Source organism: Anas platyrhynchos, chromosome 4 (genome assembly GCF_047663525.1).
Source record: "Anas platyrhynchos isolate ZD024472 breed Pekin duck chromosome 4, IASCAAS_PekinDuck_T2T, whole genome shotgun sequence".
In the NCBI taxonomy this organism is placed as follows: domain Eukaryota; kingdom Metazoa; phylum Chordata; class Aves; order Anseriformes; family Anatidae; genus Anas; species Anas platyrhynchos.
Genome location: NC_092590.1, coordinates 34,575,153 through 34,585,935, shown reverse-complemented (window position 1 = coordinate 34,585,935; position 10,783 = coordinate 34,575,153). Strand labels below are relative to the sequence as shown.

Sequence of the window (10,783 nt, the reverse complement as noted above, 5' to 3'; positions counted from 1 at the left end):
CCAGTATGTCCCAGTCTCTCTTGTACTGGGGGACCAGAACTGGACACAGCACTCCAGGTGCAGCCTCGCCAATGCTAAGTAGAGGGAAAAGATCAGCTCCCTTGACCTGCTGGCGATACTTTGCATAATGCAGCCAAGAATATTGTTAGCCTTCTTAGTGGCCAGGACACATCACTGACTCACGTTCAACTTAGTGTCTACCAGCTCTTGTTTGCCCATCATTGCCTCTGTCTCCTGTTTTACCACCAAACTCCACCACAAGTTGTCAGAAGGTGCCTTATCCTCCTCTTATCTGCTTGTTCCTGTCCCTCCTCTGGAAATTTTGTCTTAGATACAGTTTCCCTCCAGCCCCAGCTCCGAGCTCCACTTGTTCTTAACATGTTCCTCAGCCTACTCATCTCTCTTGGTTTTGTTACTAGCCAGTCCCTGCATCTGGTCCCATGTTTTCCCCAGTCAACATTGCTGGGGCCTCAGCTTCACCTGAGCTCCCAAGTCAGTGTTTGTGTTTCTGAATTTGCGCCACCCTCTTCCTCCAGTCTGTTTTCTTCCCTGCTCCTACTGGCCGGACAGCCAATGCTAGTAAGTACCTTCTCTCTTGCCCTCTCAGTCCTAGTTTCTTTACCCAAGTCCTTCAGTCTGTCCACCTCATTTGCCTCACTACCCCTCTGTCTCTTCCTATTTTATTTTTTTCCTTTGGAGTGATCATAAGGTATAAAAGGAAGGCAAACAGTGTAGCACCCAAACCCTATTATGAACTCTTATAAACTCAGAGGAGGATAGGTTACCCTACATATAAAGGATTACACTAGGATTATACTGTCTATGCTCTGAAGGTCGTGTGCAATTATAGACTGATTTAGAAAGGAGAAATAAGATCTTTTAGAATATAAAACAGAGGCATTAAATCAAAATGCAATGTATTTACTTGAAAACAAACAAACAAACAAAAAACAACAACAAATAAAAAGAAAACAACAAACAAAACAACAAACAAAAACAAATTAAAAAATAAAAAAGGCAACAAACACCAAAACACAACTTGAGAGTATTATTCTCTCTCTAAGAGTTAGAAGAAATAGATCTGTTCTGGTCCCTTTCTGATAGCTAGATGGTTGGAAACAATAGGAAGGATTTCAAAAAGGCACAAATCTTGCCAGTCTTCTTTCAGAGCCCATGGGGTATAGCTGCAGATTGGGATCTGGCAGACTCCCTTTTGAGCACTGGCAGAGGACTTATGTGAATCCTTAGGCTTCTTGGATTCAACAGCCCTGACCTGACAGACTTCTGGAGCAGAAATTATTTTTGAGACTTCAGGACACCAGTCAACAAAACAACTGGTAGAATGAGCCAACCTTAGCTCCTGTAAGCAACCCATAAAATGACAGCTTACGCCAATTAAATGTGTGCAATTACAGCAGATTCTCATCAAATAAGTGATTGCAACCAAAAGGTTAGACTGGGAGGGGCAAACCACAGTTCAGACCTAGAGTAATGTTGCTACAGATTTCATAGGTGGGATGCTAAGATTATTTAACAAATCTTATCCTATAGGTGGGATAACTGAAAACAGAAAGTGAAAGTGACTTGGCCAATGCCACTCAAGAGACTGTTTGCTGAACCAGGATGAGGCTGGGCTGGCCAGCTCCCAGCTTGCATCCTTCCCACAGGTCCCTCTACATGTACCACATGAGGAACCTAGGAGAGGCCTCACTGCACAAAACATTCAGGATAACTGCTTTGCTTGGTGAAGAATTGTGTGTCAAGACTGAAGCTGGGCTGCAAAGCACAGCTGGTTGCATGGATGCAAAAGAGCCATGCAAATGTACTGGTTCAGTGGTGAGGAGGGGTTGTCCCTCATCCCAAACAGCAGTTAACCCCGTGTTGGCACCATGCTAGCAATTGCCTTCTTCTGACCTACTCCTGAAAAACCTGCCTTCCTCTTACACTTCTCTGTCTTTAAAATAAACTATTTGGATGCGCTATTCAGAAATATCCACTGAACTTCTGGCTGCTCGATGGTAGCTAAAAGGAAAGACCAGGAAGCACTTCTTCATATATCAACTTGACATGCATCTATATTTCTGTTCTAGCCTGAACATATCTTTCATTGAGCAATTTATTCACAAACTTAATCTGATTTGCTAATGAACCCAGAAATACTCATCAAATATTCTGAATGAGTATATTCATGCAGCATCTCAAACTTTTTGCTGTTCTTGATCTGTGCTGTTGGATTGCTCATGTGGATTGCTGGAAAATTATTACTGTATCTAGGAAAAGCAAATGCAACAAAACTGTAATTATTTTCTACTGCAAATTTTAACATCTTTGCTCTGAAAATCATGCTATATACATTAGAATCATTTAAAATGCTTATGAATATGGTATTCAGGAATAATAGTTTTACAATAGCATTCAGGAATAATCATTGTACAGTGTGGTAGTGTGTGCTATATAGAAAACCAAACTTCTATTCTGAATAATATTTGGGAAACTTGTTAATGTATATGTTCTGAAATAAAATATCTTTGTTATGCTAGTATATTTCCTAACATATCCTGGTTGAAAATGTATTCATTACTTTGTGGTAAGCTCAGTTATTCGGCCTTTAGCAGTAAACTAGGTCTCTTTCAATTTGCTTTGTACTTTGATCTGTGTCACAAATCAACAATTTCATCAGAAAACAAAATGAAGACTCTTGGAAGCAAACCACATTTTATGAAGAAATAGCTCCAACACGCACTTCTAAGCAAACAGCAGAAATTTCTGGTGTCCAATTCAGGAATGACTGAACAAAACAGATTTGATCAGAGTAACCTTCCAAACATCATAGTGTTTACTTTGTTTTGTTTGGCCAACAGTAGAGCACAAATAGTAAGCTCAGCATTTTTGTAGTAATCAAAAATTTATTGAGAATTTGTACAGAAAAAATAACCACATAAGAAGTAAGCACTGCTCAAGGAAAATGCTTGAGCATTTTACAGCCAACAGCTTTTTACAAAGTTGACTTCCAAACTGTGGAAAGTGAGATAAGTTCAGTGTCTCACAGATGAAAGATTTATTTTCCCTGTCCATATCAGTCTTTGCTAAATTGTCCCTTTATGCGTCTCCAACCTACAACAGAAAAAAAAAAAAAGACAGCATTTTAATGTTCTTCTAAGAAAGAAGTACATAAGGCTACAACGACATGTTGATAGTGCAACATGAGCCAGCAGTGTGTCCAGGTGGCCAAGAAGGCCAGTGGCATCCTGGCTTCTGTCAGGAACGGTGTAGACAGCAGGACCAGGGAGGTGATTGTCCCCCTGTACTCAGCTCTGGTGAGGCCGCACCTTGAGTGCTGTGTTCAGTTTTGGGTCCCTCACTACAAGAAGCACATAGATGCCCTGGACCATGTCCAGAGAAGGGCAACAAAACTGTAGAGGGGTCTGGAACACAAGTCCTGTGAGGAGCAGCTGAGGAAACTGGGGTTGTTTAGTCTGGGGAAAAGGAGGCTCAGGGGAGACCTTATTGCTCTCTACAACTACCTGAAAGGAAGCTGTGGGGAGCTGGGGGTCGGCCTCAGATAACTGGCCTCAGATAGGACAAGAGGGAATGAATTCAATTTGCTCTGGGGAGGTTCAGGTTGGAAGTCAGAAGACATTTCTTCTCAGAAAGAGTAGCTAGGCATTTGAATGGGTTTCCTGGGGAGGCGGTGGAGTCACTGTCCCTGGGGGTGTTTAAGGAAAGGTTGGACATGGTACCTGGGAACATGGTTTAGTGGGTGACATTGGTGGTAGGGGGATGGTTGGACCAGATGATCTTGAAGGACTTTTCTGACCTTAATGATTCTATGATACTAGCTGGAATTTAAAAATGTAGCCTTCAAAGTAAAAGGAGGCAAGGAATTATTTCTGATCATGAGACCAATCACTTATCTATCTGTTAAAAGAAACATTAAAGTAGAAGATATACTAAAATCAAAACACAAATATTTCTGTGACAAAATGGTAAGCAAAGCTGATGCCCCTAAGATGCAGAGGGCTTAATACTTCAGCTGTCCATGCTCTGTATTCAAAATGATAACTATGTTCTGTTTTCATTTTAAACATCTCCTCTCTCCTGAGGTCGAACCTGCTTGATGCTGCCTGTGTGTTGCTGTCCATCTATTGAGAGTCTGTTGAATGGGATGATTTTCATTGCAGTTTTCTTCATGGAGTACCACCGGTCACGCCAGGTTGCCCAGATAATGCCGTTGTCATATCCAGCTGGATCAGAATCTCGAGATGTGTACACGCCATCTAAAAATATCAGTTGGCAAAAAATACTTAGTTGTTTCTGAAATAATTAATGTGCCCATCCCACTCATATTTGTGGTACTAACACTTCTACAACATCCCTAGGCATACTAACAGTATGCATTCACTGCCCCTGTCCCCCAGTTTACTTCTCTGAGGACTGATAGTTCCACTTTGGGCTGGAGAGCTGCCAGAAGTTCCTACTGCTGGCATTAATATTAACAGTTATTGAAAAAAATGGGCTATGTATATTTTGCAGAAAACAGATGGCAAAATATACTCAAAGAAAGTGACCTTTTCTTTTTTTTTTTTTTTCATTGAAATATATTGTCCTTGGTTACTTTTTTTCCACATAAAAGTAGGTATTTAGAAGATATTTTACCTATATAATATTTGCCATTCAGGTGGCCAGCATGACATCTGTTCATCCACCATCCAGATCCATCCTGCTCAGCACAGTTGCCCTCAAAGTTATCATTGTCGTTATCATAGGTACTGAATCGCATGCCATTATGGAAGGTATAGGATTTGTCACTTGGATCATCTCCAAAATCATAGCCATCAAAGGCATCTCCAGCTTCGCCACCAATAAAGTATGCATAGGTCAATCTGTACTTGTCTTGTTCAGTTCCCACTTTGAATACAGCATAATCAGCAGTGCTGTTAACAGAGGATAATGGTGAACGTAAGCATACTGCATTCCCAGTATGTGCTCAATTAAAAAATACACAAACAACTTCTATGCTCCAGCATTAGATGCGTTTTCTGACTCCTAGTCTTCAGTGATGTATAAAAGACCTACATTACACACACACACATATGTGTCCCTATATGTATCCCCTACTGCTTAGGCTTACTATAGTCATAAGGAAATTCTCAGAGGGAGGAAGGAACAGATCTATTCTGCCAAATCAACTAGGACTGCTTGTGTGTGGCCTTTAGGCAGACACACACAGGGGCTGGCATTACACTTGTGAGTTCAGTGTCCTATGTATGTTAGTAGACCTAACAGCACCACAATTTTTTCAAAAATATGTACAAAGCAACACAACAGTGGAAGCAGTAAGCTTTAAGCCATCATTTTCAGAAGCTTCATGAGCAAATACCTTTTCTTGCCAGTCCAGTCCTCCAGGTCTATTCGCAGGGTGTATGGCAGAGTGGATTGTGTAGTTATTAAATGAATCTTTTCGTTGCCCAGCCAGAACTCAGTGGTGTCATCTGGAGACAGATGTCCAAATCCTTCCTTGTACTGAACCCAATTTCTTCTGAAATCCTCACTTCCATCCAATCTCTGGAAAAATATTTAAAAAAAATCAACGAAAATGTGATATATTTTATGTAAGCAAATAAAAACAGTGCTGACACAGCAAGCTTGTTTATGGTAATAATACACAAGTGGCTTACCCTCTGTAACACTGTCCAGCCATTGCCATATGAGTCAATCTCACAGTAGACTAGGAATGATTGCTTAGCATTTTGAGGCTTGATGAAGTAAAGACCACTTCTTCTGGCACCTTTATTTGCAATATCTTGACAATCTGAAATAAACATATATTCAAAGGATTGTTATTAATCTAGCTGCAGTTCTATCCTCACATTTAGTTGATATTGCAACTTTCTTAGTGCAAAAAATACAACTCATCTAAATACTGTTGCAAAGTTCACTATTTAGTCTACATACTTTGATGTCGTTGCCATAAAAAAACTCACTGAAGGTCACAGGACTTGTACAAGACAAGAATGACTTTGGTCTTCCATGGAGTTTAAGCAACTTAAATGTAAAATATAGCCATTGCATTAGTTTCTACAACAACAAAAACAGCACTTCTGTAGCTAATTTTTTTCATATTACTCAGCAGAAATGTCATAATGAGTTATCTTCTGTTTTCACTCTGTCCACAGCAACTCTCCTTCTGTCACTGATGATACGTTTTGGGATAATCATATTTTGGTCAAAAAGGCCAAAGGGGCAAGTGAGACCTCTGTTCCATTTAAATGTCCTACTTGCGGAGCACCTACCCAGTACTTAAATTGTTCCAAACGCTGACTTCAGAACTTGCAATCTTACATATCTTTGTAAAAATCTATCTTCCTTAAGACTACGTGTACTTCATTGCTGTGATGCATGCTGGCAATACACGCAACTGAATTAACCCTCCACCATACAAGAAACTTTTTGTGCACCTCTTCCAGTCGTCTCCTGTATTTCAGTAGTATCTCTGCATGGTTCCTGACAGCTTGACTCAAGCTGAGCAATCTTCTGTTTCAGTAGTGCAATCTTGTTGGTGTTCATTATATGTGCGTCTGTCAACTGTCTGGAAAAATAAAAATGCCTCGTTGCTTCAGGTGTTTCTTAATGACAGTAATACACATTTCTCTGCACACATGCCTGACTGATGTAGTATGCTGCAACATACATCCCTGCAAAAGGGGAAGACTCTCTTAACACTGATATTTAAAGTTGGGAAACTAGCCAAAATGGGAAACCGTAAACTTAATCTTATGCAAAACTTGACTTGCCTCTAATCAGCAAAACTCAAATCAGCAATTCATGCGTGACTGTAATGCTATGGAAAGTTTTTCTTTGTTCTCATTAGTAAATGATAAATTATTCTTCCTTAATTGTGGGCACATTTGTAAAACATAAATTATGTAAATAAACTACTGCAGTAGTCAGTGTGCCTAAGCCATATTTGATAGAATGTTATAGGGGCAGAGGTTTTGCTACATTCAGGGCAAAAAACATATCCTCAAGTTTTAGCCAAGTTAATGGTGTTTTCATTTATATTTTCAACATTGGCTTACAGAAGACTACCATTTATTTTATAATTACTTGTGATTTATGTATGTGGAACTGAGCTGATATTCTAGGATATATGCAGAAAAACTAGCCAGAGTGAATGACTGCACAAATATTCCAAACACTTTGCATTACTAAGCAAACTCATATTAATATATTCTCCCAAGCCAATGAAAAAAATAATAAAAGTTATAAGTAGTTGACACAGCAAAAGAAACATAAAAATGTTGCCAGGCTTCATGACATTCTTATCTTGCACTTCTTGCACAATTAATAGATTACGCAGATGAGCAGAGAATGCACTATCAGACCCTTATGATCCTAATGTATCTTGCTAGGGAGCTAGTAATGACAGTGTGGGCATAGTGGTGCACATAAGCACAAAAACCCTTTCTGAAGAAGTCTTAACTGCAGTTGATAAAAGCAGAGAAATAAAATTATTTGGACTGTCAAGTGATATAAAAGGTGGGAGATACCTACTGTATAGTACTTTCATGAGACAAAATAGTGTTTTCATATCTGATGATTTCTTCAATTATTTTCTTGGACTTTTGAGTGAAACCCTCAACCGACTCTAAAACAGACAAATGGATAATATAATTGCAGTTAGACAAATTAGAAAAACAAGTGACGTAAGATTTTTCAATTGCATAGTTATTTTTATATTCTCACGTTGTTGTTGCTGCTTATCTGGAGGATAGAGGGTTTTGATGTGTTGAATCAAATAATCTGCTTTTCCTGTGGCATTAGTAACTTGCTGCAAAATTCTCTCAATTTCCAGCAGTTCGTTATCCGTAGTGAGACGGTATTTGTTAAAGAAATCTGCAATGCCACAGGTTGTTGGGCAGTAGCTACCCTGAAGAAGAAAGAATAATAAATGATAATGTTTCAGGAGCAAAAAAAGGACAGCAGAACATTTGGGCAGGAGAGCTCTAAGTCATGGTTTGTACAAATGACCGGGTAAAAAAGGGGTAGGCATTTGCCACTGTCTGCGGTGTTTAAATTTACAGAGACAGTGTAGTTTCACACTGTGTATATGTGCACACTTGGCAAGAAAACAGTGCAAGCTGTTACTTATAGCGTCTTCTAAAATGCTTTTATCAGCAGCGCAGCTGCCTATTTCAATAGATGTTTATAGCTACTAATCAACAATGGGTTTAAGTACAGAGCATTTAATAAGTATTGAAAATAACAATGGGGATCTAATGAAGCTACAAAAGATAATGGCAGTTAATAATCAGTAGGAAGGCTTTGTTTAGACTCTTAATATAAAAGAACATTGTTCATGTACTTACAAATCGTTCATCTAATATGCAGCAGTTTTCTCTGGTGGGAAGGTACTGAAGAGAAGAAACAAGACCATTTTCAGTGAATTTTCTCCAGTAGCATTTTCAGCTCTGACACATTTTTTAACACTGCCTCTCCACTTACCGCCAGGCTGGTAGAGAAGAGCAAGGAGAGGAGATACCCCAGTGGTGCCCATCTGCCTGGCTTCAGCCCCATCGTGCCTGCCCCACTGTGCGCTGCCAGCCCAAAGTGTTCAGCCTGGTGCCCAAGGTAGCAGCACCTTTATGGGCAGCCAGTTTTGGCTCAGCACCCAGACGCAGTGGTTTAAGGGAGCAGGTTGGAGCTGGGGGCGGGCTCTGTGAGGTAGCGGGAAGAGGTGGGGTAGTGGTTTGAGGTGGATTCCCAGAATTTGCACTCATCTCACACTCCTCCCGTTTGCAGAACTTGCTTCCTACTTGTCCACTTTGTTCCAGCCAGGTCTTAAAGGAGGCAGAAAGGTGAAACAAGGACTGGAGAAGCTACTTCTAGTAATACAAGTGTAAGCAGACTCACACGTGGCTTTGGGATGGGGACTGGCAGAAATGTCACTCAGCATAGGGAAAAGCCACAGTAACTACCTGAATTGTGTGCAACACCTATCCATAGCCTAATGTGAGATAATGCTAAGAACATTTTGCGCGTATGTAATACTTTATGCAGAGTTGAACATGCTTTTCAAAAAGGGCTCAACATCATTCCCCCCACTTGGCAGATGATAAAACTGAGGCACGTATAAAGCCATATTGAGCAGTGCCATAGCTGAAAAACATGCCTGTGATATTTCTCACAAGCAATGGAAGCATGAATATTCTCTATCCTTCAATTCAGGGAGTCTGTTTGAATGACTGATAAAAGCTGCCTTGCTGGGGTATTAGTGCTATCAGTATCCTGGGATAAGAAATGTTGTCTTTCCTATTGCAACAAGTCTGCAACAAGCGTTTGTGGAAACATGCTGCTTCTAGATAAAAGTGCTATCTATCTCTCCAGGGACAGAGACCAGCTCTGAGATTGTGTTTGTACTCTGCCTCATTCAATACATTTTCAGGACAAGACTCCACCTTTTACACGGCTAGTTCTGTTTCCTAAATAGTGAAAATGGAGTAAATAAAAATGTATACAAGTCAACTGCTCTCATGTTTTCTATTATCTCTTTTTTAGTGCTGTTAACATGGGCTCAGGAAACTACCAGTGACTCTCCTCGCTATTACAGCTTGCACATTGCTCAAGCCTGCTTTGCTTCATTTGCTGGTGTGAGAATGACACAGGATTCAGAGGATCCTGGAAGTTCAATTTCAGTGGCTGTGCATAACCAGGACTCCTTTCCTATGTGTGTATAGCACGACTATGTTCCTGGCATGAACTTCCTCCAATAACTGGGTCAGGTTCAATCGCAGATGTACTCTCGAGGGCAGATGGGCACATAAAGTTTGTGACACAGTACGTGAACTGCATAACTAAATCCAGGCAGCCCTTGTCCTTTAACAGAGTAAAGAACATGCCCTTCCCTTTTGTTACTAATAGTAGTACATATACGTTGGAAACTCTTTCGGAAGAATATTTGGTAACAGAACATGCAAAAATTTGTCTTGCATTTCTAGGCAAAGGTTTCAGGACTAAGAAAAGATGACAACAGTCAACATTGGCACTGAACTATATTTGTTCATTCTGAGAAAAAAAAAAAAAAGCTAACATTTTAGAATTAACACATGACAATAGCTGTAATTTCAATTTGTAATGCAATAATTTTTGCTAAAGTCGCCAATATCTCAGATAACAACAACAGCAAAACAGTTTCACTGCTCCAGATAACTGGCTATTTGAATTTAGGAAAAAAAAAAAAAAAAAAAAAAAAAGGATTATTGTGACTACAAATGGGCTAGGAATGGGAAAACTGAATTTTCAGTGAATTTCCACCACATTGATCCCTTCATGTATGTAACTCTATTTGAAACATTTCTTTAATGATTACCAAATATCTCTATATTGCATTTATAAGAGCTGCCTAGTTGTATTTCTGGTTCTAAACTCTTTTGCTTCTTAGTAGAAGGTATAACTATTTAAACCTGACAATGTCTTTGTTTTACTGATTACATGGTCATGGTGTAGCCTTGAATAATTAGTCCTTTCATCTCTTTGCTTCCTTCCCTTTAGTTCTATGGTTTCACACTGCATTGTTTTGAAATAACTTATTCCCACTTTTCATTAGATCAAAACCAGCATGTGTTCTTAGCGAAATGGCAATGTAATAGTTTTCCTCCTTTTCATGTCATTTTCTCTTGGTTGGTCCTGGCTGCAAAATAGCTGACCCTTTTACAAAACAAACGTGTTAGAGACCTTGTTTTACCCAGCAACGTGCTCAACATTAGTTTGCTGTGTTGATTTT

General features: G+C 39.7%; 1 protein-coding gene across 1 annotated transcript; it reads right to left on the bottom strand.

The window, feature by feature from the left end:
• Positions 1-2,886: 2,886 nt before the first annotated feature.
• Positions 2,887-8,665, bottom strand: FGG (fibrinogen gamma chain). Its single transcript, XM_005020954.6, has 10 exons — positions 8,506-8,665; positions 8,370-8,414; positions 7,747-7,930; positions 7,555-7,648; positions 6,459-6,589; positions 5,679-5,812; positions 5,381-5,565; positions 4,657-4,934; positions 4,111-4,277; positions 2,887-3,114 (listed from the first exon to the last, which is right to left on the bottom strand). Exons 1-10 carry the CDS (start codon positions 8,575-8,577, stop codon positions 3,100-3,102), a joined length of 1,305 nt encoding a protein of 434 aa, XP_005021011.2. The 5' UTR covers positions 8,578-8,665; the 3' UTR covers positions 2,887-3,099.
• Positions 8,666-10,783: the final 2,118 nt, after the last annotated feature.

Excerpts from the sequence above, each read along its gene's own strand:
- FGG (XM_005020954.6), bottom strand. The coding sequence starts at position 8,577 with ATGGGGCTGAAGCCAGGCAGATGGGCACCACTGGGGTATCTCCTCTCC. Across the intron at positions 5,566-5,678 it reads GCTGGACAGTGTTACAGAGG|AGATTGGATGGAAGTGAGGA; the intron begins GTAAGCCACTTG and ends ATATTTTTCCAG. Across the intron at positions 4,935-5,380 it reads GACTGGACTGGCAAGAAAAG|CACTGCTGATTATGCTGTAT; the intron begins GTATTTGCTCAT and ends CTCTGTTAACAG.